Source organism: Scardinius erythrophthalmus (assembly GCF_964197995.2).
Source record: "Scardinius erythrophthalmus genome assembly, chromosome: 15".
NCBI lineage: Eukaryota > Metazoa > Chordata > Actinopteri > Cypriniformes > Leuciscidae > Scardinius > Scardinius erythrophthalmus.
Window position 1 is genome coordinate 28,392,806 of NC_138235.1, and position 19,511 is coordinate 28,412,316.

General features: G+C 37.0%; 1 protein-coding gene across 1 annotated transcript in view; it reads left to right on the forward strand.

Moving 5' to 3' along the window:
- The window catches only part of pex14 (peroxisomal biogenesis factor 14), a 78,063-nt gene that overhangs the window by 26,671 nt on the left and 31,881 nt on the right, over positions 1–19,511 (forward strand). The window contains exon 3 of the mRNA XM_081387209.1: positions 12,942–13,026. Within this exon, the coding sequence (XP_081243335.1) occupies positions 12,942–13,026 (85 nt within the window). The remainder of the gene's footprint in view (positions 1–12,941; positions 13,027–19,511) is intronic.

Sequence of the window (19,511 nt, forward strand, 5' to 3'; positions counted from 1 at the left end):
TTGTAGGTAGCCACTTTATGGATTAGTTCATAAACGGGACGCCCGCCCCTCGAATAACCTCTGCGGGCACACGCGTGTACCGCCGCATAAATGTAATAGAATCATTTGCACTAGCACTCTCAATCCCTCGCCGTAATTTATGCGGATTGAATAAGTGCCGTATTGTGGAAAAGCGCGAGTGGACCAAACACTCATTTGTCACCTCTAATAAATGTTGGAATGTAAATTATGAAGTTATGCTTCAGATGTAAATGCACTTTGTTTCAGTCTCTTAATGCAGAGGCCCCCTCGCCAATACATTAAGTGAGTGAGTGAGGTCGGCAGAGAGAGAACATAAAAATTCTGTCTGTTTTCACAATCAATAATGAGCTCAAAAAGGCTCAGATGGAGGAACATTATGAAATATTTGAAGTCGACTTCATAAATTATTGCTGGAAAACTGGCATGTACACTAAAATGTAAATACATTAATGTTATTAATAATGAAGTGACTAATAGTTCTATCACGACTGTAATAGCTGTTTAATAGAACGTGACAGCAAGAATATATTGCACTTCGCTCTCTGAGATGGGATGGTGCAGGACATTTATCAGCGCTCGTTCAAAAACACTATTTTGATTATTTTGTTCAACTAATTGCCCACCCCCTTCAAACCTAACATCTTGCCCCCTCAAAGAAAAAAGAAAAAAAGGAGAAAAAAAAACCTGAGTAATAGATATTAATTAATACGTGTCAGTTTTAACCAGTTTGATGAAAAATAATGTAGAGAAGATGCTAATAGGCTTCTTGTTTCTCTCTGTGTGGCGCTGGTAGATTACAGCTTTAACAAGCCAATCAGGAATCAGTCAAGTGAGCTGCAGTATGGCATGTAAAAGGTCTTATGGAGTGTGTGAGCTCCGTAAACGTACAGGAAGTTGTGGAAAAAAGTTAATAAGTATAGACAGAAAATTAAAGCACTAAGAACAATGCAAAAGAGCAATTGCAGTTATTATATATATGTGTGTATTTGATATGGGGGTGTGCAGACACCTGTTGCTGCCCCTTTTGTGAGCACTAGGGGCTGCTGGAGACTGTATTATAGATTCGTACTCATTCCTCTCAGAGTAAATCCCCTCCGAGGGCCTTTAACTATGCGTTTTATAGGTCTCAAAAGGGCAAAGGCGCTGCTTGAACTTGCTTATATAAAATCGCAGTTGCCTCTGGGCTCTAGTAAGTGCTGTTTTGTTGATGAATTCTCTTTGGCGTTCCGACTGAGTCAGGTGTGCATACAATCAAAAAAGCACTACTGTCCGTCTGAGGACTCGCATGCATCCAGACAAACCACCTTTTTTCCTCTTTGTATATCATCAGGAGCCCAATTTTCAATAATTCTGTATTATTATTAACACTTCTTAGAAGTCAGATGAGAAACAGGAACCCGCATGTATCTGTTAGCTGCTGGCAGCCTTGTCAAACACCTGGACCAGTGGCCCGAGGGCTTTTAGTGTTGTGACAACAAGAGAATGGCAGACAGGCCTAAACACTCAGAATAGGTGCTAAATGTGGCACATGTCATCATTTTGGGTGGGCTGCCTGGTTAAACAGCAGTGGCCATTTCTGCAGAGTAGCTGGTTGTGAAAGAGGTGGGGAATAGGTGAGAGCTGTCAGCAACTTCAGAGACCTTCCTGTTATTTATCACATGCATTGCTTTGCTCCTCTATTTTTGCTGCATTTTCTCGTAGCTGAAGATGAGGTCGCTGTTGAAAATTGTCAACTGTATGATTTTCTTTCGTGCTAGGATCAGAAAAGGAGACATTTTGAAGAATGTACTGGCTATTTTCACCATGCAGTTACAATGAATGTGGGCTGAAGCTTTGGGGGGAAAAATCATACATTTGAACAAATATATTTATGTATACACTACCATTCAAAAGTTTGGGTTCAGTAAGATTTAAAAAAAAAAAAAAAAAGTAATATTTTTCTTCAGCATTAATCAGCAAGGACAAAATTTATCAAAAGTGACAGCTAAGACATTTATAATGTTATAAAGATTTCTGCTATTTTAACCTTCTATTCATCTAAGAATCCTGTAAAAAATTATCACTGTATCCATAAACATATTAATCAACACAACTGTTTTCAAGTGTGATGATAATAAAAAAATGTTTCTTGAACACTAAATCAGCATAGAATGATTTCTGAAGGATCATGTGACACTGAAAACTGGAGTAATGATGCTGAAAATTCAGCTTTGCCATCACAGGAATAAATTACAATTAAAATATATTAAAATAGAAAGTTATTTTAAGCTGTAATAATATATTTTACAATATTACTGTTTTTACTGTATTTTTTATCAAATTAATGCAGTGAAAATAAGAGACTTCTTTAAAAAACAAAAATCTTACTGATTTACTGGTAGTGTATTTGTGAAACTAATCTCTGAATTTTGATTTGATAAAATGTGCTCTGTTAAAAAAACACGAGTTTGTCTTTTAAAACCTTTATATCGAAGTAACAATTTCTGATTTGTGAATAAATGTTTGTTTTTTGTTTTTTTCTCAATCTGAATTATTTGTTTTAGGTTATAAAGCTGACTCACTGACTCAATGATTTGGTCCTAGTTGTATAAATACATTTTAAAGATGTACATTTCAGTCTACTTGTCCCACAAAGGACATTTTGTGTCCCACAGAAGAACGTAAGTCATACAGGTTTGGAATGAAATGAGAAGTGAGTAAACGATGACAGAATTTGAGTTTTTGCGTGAACTATTCCTTTAAAGGAGTTGGGAAGAGAGCAAGAGAGAGTGACGACAGTCCCGTGGGACTCAACGGTATTGTCATGTGTTTTTCTCAGTCAAGGTCGGCAGGAAATGTCAGAGCAGGTGTGTGTCTGTCAGTGAGTGGCCAGCGCAGCCCCTGGGCTCCAACACGACATGCTGTGACACTGGAGCAGGACTCACACTCTCTCACACACACACGCACGTCTGGATCCTCATGCCCCATAAAGCCAGTGCGGGTCACCTCCGGCCACAGCAAAGACTCCCGTAGAGCCATACGTATTGAGCACATATTGCATCCGATACTGCAACAAAGCCATTTTGCATTGTAATAATTCACGTGTGTTTACTAGTCATGACTTAGTTTTTGAAAGGAAAGTTCACTAAAAAATTTAAATTCTGTTATCATTTTACTCACCCATACACAGTGGAACACAAAAGAAGATATTTAGAAAAATAGCTCTTTTTTTTTTGGACCCCATTGACTGTCATTGTATGGACAAAAACATTTTGTCTTTTGTGTTCCAAAGAAGAAACAAAGTTTTGGAATGACATGAGGGTGAAAAATTCTGTAATTTTGGGTTGAACAATCCCTTTAAGGTGTGTCTATATGAAACTTCCCTTTGAAAGCCAGTCTGATCTGTCAGTCTTGTTTGAACTTTTGCATGTGATCGGATCCCTACTTGTTCATTCCATTGTGTTTTGGTGGTTATTGTTGCCTAGGCAGGGTCAAGAGAGTTTTTACGCAAACCCAACTGATTTATACGCAGGTTTGAGAACAGGGCTGGGTGGCACCGTCGTACCGCAGACATGCTTTGGGCAATAATGCAGTAAAACCTGTACATTCTGGCTGATCCTTTAGAAATGCACGATTATTCTCGCACACAAGCATTTCTCAGATTCTGTGGCTTCAGTTGAGTAACAGCAATTCTCCATATGAGTCAACAAGCATAAATCACTCTGCTACGCTTTTATTTTCTACCCCTTCCAACCCATTTTGCAAGAAAAACAAAACACAACTCGTTTTTTTTATGCAATTTTAGTCGCTATGGTAATTAAAATGTTCCCATTGGTTTGGATGCACTAAATTAAAACTGCAAACCTTAATTGTTTTTATTGGTTTGCTGTGCCACTGTGGTTTTGAAGGAGGCCTAATCTCATTGGTGGATTAAACGCTTACTACTCTTCTCAGTCATGTGACTCCGACTGTGGTCTGAGTATCTCTTTAAATGCGAGCTCCATTGTCATCTAATCGTTCCTGACAGCTCTGACTATCACACAGCCTGGGAGGCTTGTCGGTTTATTTGGACAAGCCACTTTGTGCCGCACTTCCCTTTGCAACCAGTAGATGGTGGTATTCATCTTCTGAGATGCACCCATAGACCTGTGGGAGGCCAGGTTGCCCTGTCTTTGTCTCTTTCCTTATCTGATCTCACTTCTTTAAACTTTCTCTGCCTTTTTTCTTCCGTCTACGAACTGTATCTCCCATACCGTGTTTTTGTTTTACTTAACACTTTATGTTTTTGCTCTCCATCTAGTTGGTTCCATCTCCACCGCCCTCAGAGTAATTGAGAGTAGGGTCACCGAGCAAGAGGGTCACAGCACCAATTCTTCGCCTTCTTGAAGATCGCAAAACTGTTGATCCGCAACGTGCAATAAGCGTCCCAAGCTATCGAATGCAAGCCATTGTGAGATGATAATGTCACCGGAATGTCACAATCTGTCTGCCGGTGGCATGGCCGTCCTCTCTCAGTGTCATATTGTGCTTATGCCTAATCAACTAACCGCCGGCAAGCACATTTCCCTTTTAATTGTCAATGTACTATACGTCTGTTAGCTAGTTTAGTGTAAGAGACTGTGGCACAATTGTACACTCTGATTTTGTGTGTGTGTGCTAGGTGGGCGTCTGTAGCGGAGAGGGAAGACACTCGTCAGGGTTATGGCAGTCGTAGATGACAAGAAGGCTCTTCCTTCCTCTCCATAAACCCTGCATTGTGCGGTTCGGACATGAGTGCGGCGTTGTTGCCATTGGTGCTGTTTTCATTTTGCTTCAATTAGCTAATTAGATGTGAAGGGTGGTAGTGTCTCTGAAAATGAAGGACAAGGATCCAGCGTCGGGTTTAAGACCGCCTTTGTGTTTATCTATGAGCCGGATCACAACGTGTTATTAGGATGTGCCACCAAGTCACGATAGGCTGCTATTAATTTATGCTCCGTTTCTTTTAGATTGTCTTGAAATCGGATGTTTGCTTTTTCCCCCCAGGTTTTGTTATGAATTACACTGGCATTGTGTGTGTGTGTGTGTGTGTGTGTGTGTGTGTGTGTGTGTGTGTGTGTGTGTGTGTGTGTGTGTGTGTGTGTGTGTGTGTGTGTGTGTGTGTGTGTGTGTGTGTGTGTGTGTGTGCGCGTTTACGCCCTGCTCATTTACAACTCGGAGACATTTTGCACGGCCTGTCACCGAATGTCATCATTGACTGTAAAAGTAGAGAAAAAAATGCCTCAAATTACAGGAAAGCAGCACTGCATTAAAGAACAAAGAGGATCGATGGCAGTACATTAAACTTTATACAATAGGGGGGGGGGGGGGAATCAACTAATTAAAATTGATTACTCTTGCTTTGTAAAAGTGTTTCTGAATTAAATTATTGTATGAAAACATTTTGACCAATTGAGGAGCTGAGGAAGTATCCATTACTGGATTACTGCTGGAATATTTGCGGTGAGCTGGGCTAAGTACTGGTTTTTTTTTTTTTCCTTTCTTTTTTTTCTCACTGCTGAGTCCAAGGGCCACAGTTTCATCTTTCTCTCCTATACACACACATTTCACACATTTTTTTCCTTTTCCAAAAATGTCTAAAAATAATGTTGAAAAAAATATTTATATTTTTTAAGCTTAATTTGACCTTTAGAGCTGAAGATTCCTGTCTTTTTTACCCCACTGTGACATTTTGTTATTATTTATTAAGCAACATTAAATTAAATTAAATTAAATTAAATTAGCCAAATGAACTATTCTCTCTTAATATCAAACACATCTAGTACACACATTTTACACAATTAAAATATGTCCATAATTAATGGTAAAAATCTAAATAATAATAAAAAATATATATTTTTTTAAAGCAGAACCTCAAGATTAGACCTTAAGATTCATGTCTCTTTTTAATAAGTGTAACATTTGTTATTATTTATTAAGCAAGTTAGGCATCTCTTTCTCTCTCCCTGAAGAGATCAGATTAAATGAACACCCCAAAACGAGCTTTTTTTTTGGTCACAAATCTTTTAAAACCACTCTGAGTTAGCCATATAAACTAGTAGGACTTATATCGAACACCTCAGTGAGCCGGCAAAATGCATTGGAAGTGTAATTCTGGCACCACAGACACTTTGGCTCTCTCATTAGTGGAAACAAATGATCACATGTGAAAGCTGGACATATCTCCCAACAGTTAATAATAACGATTAAGATAAATTTGCCCCACATTAACAGAAATGTTTCCAGCAAATGCTCTGCTTTACCATGTTTTATTGATTTACATGTTAAGAGGAAATATTTCAGGTCTGTAATCGAAAGTATTGAGTACTAGTTAGGCTAACGTTACAGATTAGCCTCGGCTGAGTGAGGCGAGTCGCTGGAAAACATCTATGTGTATTCAAATGTGTGTCAGTTCTGCCATAAACCTGTGACTTTCCATTAGGCTTAAATAACAGTCCGGTTAATATTTATTTATAAATTTTACTATTTTAATTTTGTACTTTTCAATACCTGTCTTTCCTGTGAAAGTGGAATAGCATGAAATATGCTGTTGATGTCATGAATTTAATAACTAAATGATGTTTTACAGGGTTTCCGGAAATATAAGGGAAATTCATAATTGCCATTTCCAGGCTTGTAAATAAATAGTCCTGGAAATACAATTTTAAGATCATGGGTATTTCTGTAGTCAATATTTCTTTTATTAGTTATGCCTGATTCTAACGTATTTATTTGGATAATAACGTATAATTTATATAAAGTGAAAATCCTTATCCAGTCATCAAAAACAACAGTTCTTTGGTGGAAAGTGTGGAAATCCTGGATTCCCAATTTTGTCCAGAAGGCTTTAGTTCATACTTATTTTCAAACCTCTGTATATCATATAACAAAACTTTCAACTGTCTTTTTCTCTGCTATTGTATTTATTGTTTTTTTGTTTTGTTTTGGTGGTAAACTTTGTTGTGACCTTTAAGTCATCAAAGTTCAGAACATTCATAAAAAATTGCCTGCACCATGATTTGAATATCAGCGCTGTAATCGCGGGTCTCTGTGCTCTATCCACTCGCAGCACATGGAAAATGTGTATCGCTCTACTTTGTCATCAGTAATGGCTCTTTTTGCATAGATCTATTTATCACGAATGTGACCTTTTGAAACTGGATTTGGTTGCATAAGGAAGATGGGTAAAGGCATAACTGACTGAGATATTCCCTTTTCATGCACTTTTTTCAGTAGTTCAAAGTCGTAAACAGACCGCGTAGTTATGCTGAAGACCGTTGGAGTGACTGCTAAGATTTTTGTGATGATAATAAGGGGGAGGCAAAACATTTTAAAGGGATAGTTCACCCAAAAATGAAAATTCTGTCATCATTTACTCACCCTCATGTCATTCCAAACCTGTATGAATTTCCTTCTTCTGTGGAGCGCAAGAAAATATTTCAGAAAATATTTCCCCCGTGGACCTCTGTGGACTTTCATTGAATTTAGATTTTTTTTTCAAAATATTTTCTTTTGTGTTCTGCAGAAGAAGAAAAAAAGGTTTGAAATGACATTAAATCTTCCAAAAATCACAATGAAATGAAAAGAAAGCAAAAATAACACATTGCTTTATGAAGAATGATTTATTGATGTATGTAATGTCTGTGTCGTGTGGGTGTGGAGTTGATCAGTAAGAATTGATTTCATACAGCTGTTTTAGATGAACTCTCTCTCTCTCTCTCTCTCTCTCTCTCTCTCTCTCTCTCTCTCTCTCTCTCATATGCACAGTTTGCTCAGTGTGCTCTCCTCAATAAAGGTCATTTAAAGCAGAAGTTGTCATAATTAGAAGGGCATTTTAAGATCTAATTATAAAAGATTAAAAATACCATTTTGTGCATCAACCCTTCAGGAGTTGAAAGGAATCTGACTGCAAGGAAACCCACATTGCAATTTCAGAGTCGACTCGGAGCGCTTAAAGCGTCCTAGATATCCATCTATGTCATGGAATCATTCATGATAGAGGTTAATTAATATAGAAAGTCGACTACGGTCTCTTTCTCCCTCTCTCCTCTCCTGAAACCATTGTTTTGTAGGAATCTGAGACCAACCTAACACAATTGGATCAGTGTCTATTAGGCCTTTATTATATCAGGGGTGCTTCTTCACAAATGTACAGGGCAATTTGAAATGAATTGATTCACGCTAAGACTGGATCCCCAGACCTGCTAATGATTTCCTTTTAGCTTCCTTTACCCTTTGCTTTTAAGTGCCAACTGATGGCCCCCACCTTCTGCTGTGGTAGCTCTTGTCCTTTCTCACGGAGCGGTCATTACTGTCAACAGTCCTGTAGCAAGATCAAACTCGTATACAGTCAGGCACACCTTTTGGTCTATAACTTCAATTCACACCACCCTCCACAAAGTTTCAATTTGTGCATGTGACTTCGCGCTAAAGGAACTCCAGTAAAAGTAAAAAGCCTTGTTGATTTAGTTTTATTTAATTTTTTCAACAAAAGCTAAGTACAGCTATTCATGCATACATCATATGCAGTGACAAAGCTATCTAACTTTTTTTTTTTAGCTATTGCAGATTTATGTTGCTAATAAAACTGAATGAAATCTATAAACGCTCCCATGTATTTTGAAACAAACAACCTGTAGGGTTTTGTTTTTTGTTTTGTTCAAAGTGTATGTGTGTGTTTGTTTAAAAGGTTATTAAAAAAGGCAAAAGTGATTTTTTTTATAATTTTTTTAGCTAACTACCATTTGCTATTTTAAATATTTACTTACACACTACTTTAAATATCTTAATACATAAGTGTATGCATATGATGTCCAAATTGTATCATTATATTTGCACATTTACATACTGTACGTATTTCACTATATTCTCCAATTCTAAAAGACCCTTGTAGCTGCCATTTAAATGTACATTATTTGTATTTAAAACAAACATTTTGTCATTTTTTTTATACAATATGAATATTTACTAATATAATCCCATTTTCTTTAAGGGGTTTTTAAGTTTTGGTGTCACTTTCACTGATCAAGATCTTGAAATAACCCCATCTACAACTGATTTAATCTTGTTTGGCTTAATAGTACTTTTGTAAGTGTGTTGCCTTGAGCAAAATTATATTTCCCTGTTTGACCTGTTTGCAAGGGAAGTCTTCCTTCTCATATCTACTGGTTATATGGCTGCATTTATAAGCAAAACTTCCTCTAATTCTTACAGGTCAGAATTTCTCATTTTTAAGTTTTAATGTCCTTAAAATAGGAAAAAAGTATTCAGAATTCACTGGTTAATCTTAGAATTTCATTTTTAGGGTAAGTAGGATAAATTCAGGAAAATTGGTTTTTTTTTTTTTTTTTTTTTTTTTTTTTTTTTTTCATTAAACTGACTGTCAAAATGCTCCTTTATAGACCAGATATTGAACTTTTAACTTGTTTTAAAGGAGACTGAAATGATGAAAGCATCATACGAGGTTGACTCTAAAAATTTGGCTTCCCTAATAGGACATTTATATTTCCTTCCCGATCAATATCATCATGTTAAGCGTAACGACCACCTCCTCCAAATTTAAGGCGAGTGTGAGGCAAAAGTGCTCTGTTAAAACTCGGTCCGATCCAAACTCAATAACCAACACGGCATGATCTGCAAGACCTTGTGCAGTCATCATGTTCACGGCGGGCATGTCTCCAGACGTGGCCCTTAATGTTGCTCGGCCCCTATGATTGAGTTTTCACCACTTTTTAGGTTGCACCTGACACTTGATCATTTATCTCATTTGTAAAGATTATCGGTTAGAACAGGGAGCACTTTCCGTGCATTAGCAATTTTAGCCTTACAAGAAACACTAGAAAATAATGGTTGATTAACAAAGAGTATTTACTGGTATTCAGCAAAGAAACATGCACCCACCTTTTTAATTTGAGTTAATATTTTGCTTGCCAAACCAAATGTGTCTTGTACTGACATGATACAGCTCTCCCCCTTAAAAGCACGATCGTGCGCTGCTACCTTATACGACAACGAGGGTGATCTATACGTCAATAAGTAGACAAGACTAAAATCTGTGCAATGTGGTTATAATTGATTGAGATGTCTGGGTGGAACTTGCATAAAGCAGCCGTGTCATCTGCAAAGAAAAGCACTTTTCTTCTCCCTGAAGAACAGACGTAACACTCTTGAAAAATAAATGGACATCACCCTCATTTGTTATCCCACTTTGATCCCATCTTTTAGAGGAGTGTTTACAAGAATGCCGTGCCCCTTCCATCCAAGTAAAAGCTAGTCTCAATCACAAAACAGAGTCGTATTTCAAGCCAAGGAGCTGCGATTTTGACCCCTTTGTCTTTATAATCTTAAATGAAACATTCCTGCTGTTGTTTTTTTTTCGCTGGCAGTGACTCAATTGAGAATGTTCTTTTCCTATAAAGTGTGATTTACTGTACATGCAACGTCATTTTTGTGCAGTGCATAAAGAAATTGATGGTTTATGCAGTTTATGTGGTGTTTATAGAGCGGGGAAGGAGTGTTTCTGGATTGTAAAAGCCACTTATTGTGTGATTCTCCAACAACTCAAAAACCTCATCCATTCAAATGCTGATTTTCACTTGCAATTCATGTTTGAAGACTTCTCAGAACTGAGCTGAGCTGAACTGGTTCATTTATGAAGCAGGATGTGCTTCAGTTTGACGATGTGGACTTTGCAATTTTCTTGTCATAAGTTTCCAGGTGAATAAATTTAATATGCCCTCAGCTTATATATAGCGTGGTCAGAAATTACTGGGTGCCCAGGCCACCAAAAATAAGAGAGAGAGAGTGGGAGAAGTACTTTTTTTTTATTTATTTATTTTATTGCAATATCCTGGATTATTTTTACATTTTTTTCCATGAAATATTGCATAATATGTTAAGTTTAAAGTTAACAATAATTATGCATATTAATACTTTAATAAATTAATCTATTGCAATGACACATGGTATGATTTGGTTGATGATTAGAGAATTTTCATAAATTAAAGTATTTGACAAATGGGCCAGATTTACTGGAAAGTTCTGCACGTGATCTACTGACACCAATCAAATTAAAGAACACAAACACAGCCAGATCATTTCCATAACGACCAACCCAATCTACCAAGAGCAGAGCAAATAAGCGTCTGGTTTAAGACATGTTTTTTTGGGGGAGGTAAGTAATAGCGCAAATACCAGTAAATTGACTAGCGCAAACCTTTGTAAATCACCTTGCGTGATTCATTTAAATACTCTCCTTCTATAAATTTTGCGTCTGAAAGGGAAACTCCTACAAATTCATATGCATTAAGGTCAGCTGCAAAAATAACTGTCCACACCTTTTCAACGCTAGTTTTTCACTGTGTGTCTTTAGTAAATCCTGACAGTTTTTTTAACACCAAAAGAAGGTTTGCGCTAGCACAAGCTGTTAGTAAATCTGGCCCATAGTGTTTTTTTGTTGTTGTTGATGGTCAGAAAAGATACTTGAAAAATATATTAAAAAAATAATAAAAAAAGCCCCTGAAAATCAACTCTAGGGGATAATTTTTGACACTGATATATAGAGATCCAGAAATTTCCAGAAAGGTCATGTTAACGTAAAACATCGTCGCTGATGTGTTCTGAAACCAGGTGTGACTAAGGTTGCGTTCTATGCAGACACTGCCTCAGATATTTGAAGAGACAAATGCCTGCTTGCTTATTCCAATTATCGGAATCATAATCTCATGCCGTTCCCTAAATCGTCAGTGCCCCCCTTTTGGTCTTCCTTCTTCATCCAACAAAGTCAAAGTTGTTCCCCATAAATTTAAGCTGAAATCAATATGATGTGTTTTTGAAAGGAAAACCGGGTCCCCTACTCACTCTGTCTTGATTTGTCACCGCAGAATTATACAGCCGTCCCGACTATTGCACATTCTTCTCAGCCTATTTTCAAAATGCAATCCTTTTGGATTGAAACAGGTCTTTAGTATATGCAATGCATTACCTAAAACGGATTACCACAGACAGCGCGCTCAATCACTTTTTATCTTTTGCCGCTTAAAGAAAAAGAACAGTAATCAAAACCTTTCAACCTATTAGAGGGATGACTTTTACAATTGAATCACAGGGACCACAGGTGCGATAACGAGGCGGCTCGGCTTTATCCTTGAGTGTGCGTTTCCCCCTATCTCCAGATGTTATTTCATGTTTATCTGTTCTTTAAAAGCACCACTTCAGAGCCCGCACTTCAAATTCATGCTATAATGGTGTTTGAGGAGGAGACCCTTTTTTAATTCTAGGAGAAGCAAGCTAAAGTGGCAGATCAAGGTGCATCTCGAAGGAAAACACGATGGAATCGATGGGAACGGCGCTGCACTTCCGACTACACGTGTTCTGATGATATTTAATTTTCTAGTGCATTAACACTCAGTCATTACAACATGCAGCCTAGGTGATTTGATCATAATGCATTTTCTTCTTTAAGAATCACTGAAGTTTTTAGCCAGGTATTCTGGCGTTATTAGATACAGATGGGCACTTCAGCATTAAGTATAGATTTCCAGTCCCTGCTCACTTAAGGCTAGGAGTTTGTCTTAAAGAGGATAATGGCAAATTAAACTCCATACCCCATTTGTTCTGCAAACCTTGATGGGATAATTTTATAACTGCTGATTCACTCATTTCCTAGATTTATCTCTAAAGTGGTTTGGTGGTCTGGCCTCCATATACTTATTGGGAGGGGGAGGGTTATTTTATAAGTTCCTGTTGTTGGCTGATGATATACCTTGGGGAGTTGGAAATGTACAATAATTCAGCCGCCTTGCAAGAATTCCAGAGTCTTCCTCTCATTTCCAGTGAAGTTAATTTACTGATGACTTTTTATTATACTGATGAGCTCATTTCACGCTGCAAATGTAAGGTTTTTTTTTTTTTCATCTTCACAGATTGCCACGGCAGTGAGGTTTCTACAAAACCAGCAAGTTCGTCAGAGCCCCCTGGCAACCAGAAAGGCTTTTTTAAAGAAAAAAGGTGCGTATCATCAGTATGTTCCTGAACCCTAATGTGAAATATTGCGTTTTTACAGGCAGAACGGCTACAAGATGGCTCAATTCCAAGACTTTGACCTTACGTTTAACCAACCTAATGCTTTCGTTATTTCTTTCAGGCATGAGTGGAATCAGTTTAGTAAAGAGAGCCTTTTTGCAATGTCAGGTTAAAAGGACAGTTTACCACTAAATATTTTTTTTATACCTTTCATTCCAAAACCTTTCATATTCCCATAAAGAGACGTTTTGAAGAATGTTCATGCTGCTCTCTTACTTTCATTTACAACAAAAGTAAATGTGGACCGATGCTGTTGAGCACCAAAATGGACAAAAAAGTGCCATGAATGAATCAAAAAGCAATTAATATGATAAATCTTCTGAAGCCATATGAAAGGTTTATGTGGGAAAATGGCAGAAATGCTGGACATGTTCACCATCTACTTCCCAGTTGTGTGGAAAAGAGCAGCTTTTACATTCTGCTGTAAATATCTTCTTTTCTTTCTTTTTTTTTTACCACTGAATCAAGTCATAAAGGTTTCAGGTGAGTAAATGATGAGGGTGTCATTTTTGGGTAAACTATCCCTTTAAAGACTGCTCAGTTTTAGGAACAGCATGTTGTCCAGTGTCCAAAGATTTTCATGGGGTGAGGTCGTTTGCTTTTAAGGGTCAGGGGTCGAGGCCATTGTTGCATGCCCTGGAGGGTCAAGTAGGGGTCGATCGGACTGCAGAGAGCTTGATCCCCAGCTGTGTGGATAAATGACCCATCAGTTGGGACGCTTTGGGATCCAGAAAATTAATATTGACAAACCCTCCTGCACTTACAATGGAATTGTCAATTATGCTACCTCCCAGCATTTTAAAGCTTTTACTTAATTTAGCTGTTATCATAAATATTAAAGCACTGGAATGCATCGGAAAGTTTTATCGACCAGAGAAGTAACGTGTTGTGAGCATACATATGCATTCACTCTAAATTCAGAGCAGTTTAGGTATCAATCAATATGTGTGTTTGATGCATAACCCACCACTATCTCTCCTATGGCAAAAACCCCTTTCAGATCAGATCACCGGCCTGAGTGTGTGCTGGATAGTAATCAATCCATACGCTGTATTTTGATATTTTTTGAGAGGTTTTTTTTCTTTTCTTTTTAAAACCCGGCACCAAAAATGACATTGTGATGTTTTAGTGAATCACTTTGGGGGGCGGCAGTGATGGAAACCGAGAAGCACAATGTAATCTGTCTCACTTTACGGCTTATTTGAGTGTTTTGCCAGCAGGTCTTAAAACTTTAAAATCAGTCACATAAAATGACGATCACTTCGGCGCTGAAATGCATATCGTTTTTTTAAATAAAATATAGTCCTTCACAAAGGTCAGATTAGTTTTATCTTGATTACATTGAAGTTTAGCAAGGTCAGCATTGTCCTTTATAACATGATAACTCATCTGTCTCTGCACGGTATTGATAATTGTAAATCTTAGCAGAGCCGTGCTTATCGGACATACAGTACTGTCACGACTTCTCCTTTTAGTTCTTATTTAAAATGAAATTTGTTCTCTCAGGACTAATTAATGGTAAAGGCAGGTGGATTTGGCCTACGACAGTGCTTATAGAGGGACAGAGGAAAACGAGCCAAATAGCTCAATGATCGGTGTGGGTAACCAGAGACAAAATCCATAGATGCCGGCTGCTGTTGTTCACATCAGTGGCTTATTATGACTTCTCAATATCTTTAGCATTTTCCTCGGTCAGTGCTTCTCGTTAGCAGTAGATCAGCTTCATTTATAATTCACAGCTGGGTTATGCGGCTTAATATGCTGTATGTTCAGGGCGAAATGTGGTTATTTCGAATGCGTACGACTGAAATTGTATCCAGCTGCAGGTATTTGCAGGTTCTGAGCGATATGCATCATGTTTGTGTTGTGTAGAAAGTGTGTTTGGTGGTTCAAATGGATTTCTCAAAGGGGCCTACTGGTGCATTAAATATTAATATGCTAGTGTGTCACTGTTTCATGATAGGTCAACCTCCCCCCTCCATGCCAACTGAAGTCAATAGTGTTCAATGGGTCCCTGTAATCCACATGAATGTGACTTTTTCATTATGCTTCCTGAAAAGGATAAATAATAATTATATTCCTTCTCTCCAAACATTTATTTATCTGATTATTTTATTTTTTATTTTTAAGTTTGGTCCTGAATTCTGATTGATAACTCGTTTCGCTCGGAAAGCTTTGCACTCTTCTAGTTACTTTTTAAAGTATTAATTCTTATTTTATTTAATTTTTAGTTAAAATTATATTATCAACAACATTTAGAGAAAAACACTTTATTTATTAACATGAATTTTAATATTTATTCGTTTTTGACATTTTTCTTTAATGACAGCAGCGCTCGAGCTGATTCCAGAAATCTGTTCAAAACCTGACGATCATGTGCTCTCAGACCCCACTATGTTTGTGTTATATATAATTCATACATACATGTATCTGTGTACAAGTCTCTATTTTGTATGTGTGTACAATGTATATTTAGATTGACTTTGACCCCTCCGAACAGCAAAACCAGGGAACACGGTGAACTCAGGACTATCATGGCAATGTGTCCCCAGGGTGTGTTTGAACATCAATAGATCTATAGCTGTAAGACTCGGCCTTGTGCTATTGCTATTCTAATTTGATGTTGTATTTTTTATGCGGACATTTGGAGATCTTCGAACGAGGACACTATTTCCAGGTCACTAGCCTTTTAATTACCGACCCTTGTAACCGAGAGGGTATTGATAGAACTCAGAGCACAAAAATGTTTACAACCACAGCGGACGAGTTATCACCAACGCAAGTTTAATTTCTTACGTTTTCTCTGCTCGCTCATGCAATTTTGGGTGGGACGCAGCCGCTTGCACCCTGAGGACCACTTCGCTGTGATATTGCCACTTGTCATGTAGTTATGAAAATATGTTAAACATTGGAATAGACAACTATTCAATATCCTCTCAATGGACTTTCCCGTTGCGACAGCTTAATTAAGCCAGCATGATTTAGGAATGATTTGTAAGTACTGTACGTACAGTTCATAATGCCTGTTGTTAAGGACGGATTTCGGATTAAAGTCACAATGACCTTCTTGTTTTAATTGTGGTTCGCAATCAGCAACCTTTTGTCTACATGCAAACGGTTTTGTTTTGTTTTGACTAGTCCCTCAAATGGAAGAAGAGCACAGGCTTTAAAGTGAGCTGTCTGTGAATTTGCATGTGCTGGAAAATCGTCTTGTGTCAGCACCGAGCCATTTCTACTGAGCCTCACCTTCAACAATGTAATTATGTCACAATGTTGTATCACTCTGAAAGCAACTCGTGCAATTTGAAGGGTAGGAGGGAGACTAATCTAGAAGCAAAGTGCTGAGTAATCTTAAGCCAATTTCTCCTTATTAAATTTCTCCTGAAATTTACCATTTTCCCAGTGCCCTGCTGAGCTCACAGAAGCAATTTTAACGTGCTGCTCTGTGTGTTGTTCGTGCAGTGTTTTCAGCTCCATTCCTGGAGTTTTCACGAAAGTTTAATTTGATTAACATCGTTCATATTAAAATATGCCTTAAAAAAAAGCTAGCTGAAATGACGGATCAGTGGTTATGAAGGTGACCTTTAATTTTCACTGTTTATGGCTAACACCTATTAATTAAGGATAGGGTTAAGCCAAGGTCAATTTAATAATTGCTAAATGCAGGAACAAATTCTTCAATAGTAATGGCTGATGTACTCGTCTAGATTATCTTTGGCATTTAAGAGTTTTGTCTGTAATCCACACTATATAATTTTGTGCATCATATCTTCATGTAACCATTTGTGCTAAGTTTTATCTCGCATTGCGTTTTATAGAGTTTTTTTCCACTGATCAGTGCTTTACAATGGTTTCCCCGATTGTTTCTTATACAGTATATGTACACTACGCCCTTTGCCACATCACTAAGCCTTAAAGGAGAACTCCGGTCAATTTTAACATTGAGCTCATTTTTTTTGTAAATTTGGAGTGCTGTCAATACAGAGAACAACTACAAAAATCGGTGTTGCCTACACCGTGTTATCCTCTTTTTTGCACCCTGTTGACTTCAATGGGGCAAGTTTTAAACCTGCTTTTAGCCTCTTAACATCCTTGATGTGTCATTTTAAGTGACCAGGCATGTGAGTGATTCCTTCAGAGTGAACACGGTGAATCTGACTGCAGTAGATGTGAAACATATGAATAAAAATGATGTTATTTCAGCCAGCGCACATACCTGCATTTACATCCTGTTTTCGGTCGAAGTCCATAGTAATCGATTGTCGAGTTCACGCGCGTGATAAACCTATGCACGTGAACTCGACAATCGATTACTGTGTATTGTATTCTGTACTGGCAGCACTCCAAATTTACAAAAAAATGAGCTCAATGTTGAAATTGACCGGAGTTCTCCTTTAAGTACCCCCTCATCAACCCCTAACCAGAAATCTGTCCCTTTTTAACTCATATTACACTGTATATAATTTAGCATTATATTTAATATTATTAAAGTGGCATTATTACAATGAGTCACTTTTAAACTAAAAGCAATCAATACTGTGGGTGAAAAATAGACTCACCCAGTTGCTTCCCCTCAAACTGAAACAGTATAAGAAATATAGGCTAGAAGCTTATATTTTATAACTGCATTTAGTTTGTTATTGGTTGGTTTTATAGTCTGAGACACTTGATGGGATGAAAATAGGAAAGAGCGGTGTATTGTTGTGAAGTGTGAGATGAGTATAGAGCTCTGTTGTAGAAATTGACTTCAATTCACACAAATTGGCTTAATGTACTCCTATTATTATGTAGTATAGTTTTATTTCCTTAACAAAATAGCTACATAAGCTGTTAACTACATACCATTGCATAAATAGTTAGTTATTTTTTGACAGCCCTGCTATGTTATTTATTGTTAAAATTTCAATGTCATTCTATAAAAAAAAATGCATATATGTGTGTGTATATATATGTGTGTGTATATATATATATATATATATACACACACATATATATATATATATACACACACACACACACACACATATATATATATATATATATATATATATGTCATGATGAAGTAGAAGAGGAGCATCATGGACGTTACAAAGATCAGAGATCAGATTTGGGGTCAGTCACTTCCCCCCCAAACAAGACCTTAATATCCATCCATCTTAATTTCTAATACAGTTTAATGGCATATTTATGTAAATATTTTCCAGTTTTGCTCTATAATAACGGTGAGAAATGTCAAAGTCCCCATAAAATAAAACAATACCATCTTCTGGTGGAGTGGGGAGTTAAATTGGATTCCTGCAGCAAGCAGCCATAGTGGCGGGCAGCTGATGAAGGGGAAAATAGGAAGCACTTTGATTACATGTTGCAGCGTTTTTACACAACAATCTCTCCTACACGTATTATTTACATGCCTTATGCTCTAATCCGTGCTGAAGGATACCTCCGTGATTTCCACCCCTTTCACTCTCTCTCAGTATTTCTGTCTCCCTCTCTTTTCAAGGGGAATGTGATTGGTCTCGGTAAGCATTCAGAGATATGCGCTAATGTTTTCTAAGCAGGTCATTTTACAGTGTAAATTGTGAATCTCCCAGAACATCATTACATCACTCTTTGATTGAGCTTTCCAAATGTGGGTGTATATGTACTTATTATCTAGGCTTGTGTTAATTGTATGAGCTGTCCTTAAAGAAAGGTGGTTTAAAGAAGCTGCATGTAATCGCTACACTGTAATTACTGTGGTCTGTACAATTTTACCAAAAATTCCCAAAATGATCGTACTGAGAAAGATCTGCAAACGAACATTTCTTCGCTTTTTTTTTTGCCAGTTATGGCTTCAGTCTATGTCTCAGTATCTTGATTTGACGTACACTAACGAGCATGTGGGTTTAGTGATGTCAACTTAGTGGGTAGCACTCTGTAATCACTTTTCAGATGTATTTGTTCTATATTTTGATTAAAGATTTTAAACAAATCTTTTTAATTAATATTTTTAGTAAATTATTAATTCATTAAAAATATATCTTATTTTTTTATTTGTTTTAGTATTTTATTATTATTTTAAATGATTATTATAATATTATTGTTGTTTTTAACAAAACATTTTTAAATCACAGATAGACCAATGTTTTATAAATTACTAATTGTCTGTGTCTGCTGATTTCGCAGCACTGTGGTAGAATACATTTTGTTGTTGCTTAGTAAACGGTTTCAGTATGAATTGAATGTTTTGTGAACTGTTGAGTTTAGACAAATCAAAACAAGTCTTAAACTCATGTGTCATCATTTTGAATCGGTCTAATGACTCATTCACTGTATCATAAGTCATTAGTTTCGGTCATTACGATCTCTGACTCAAAGAATTCAAATTTCTTTGGAATAATTTTTTTATAAGTTAAACTTCTTTTAACATG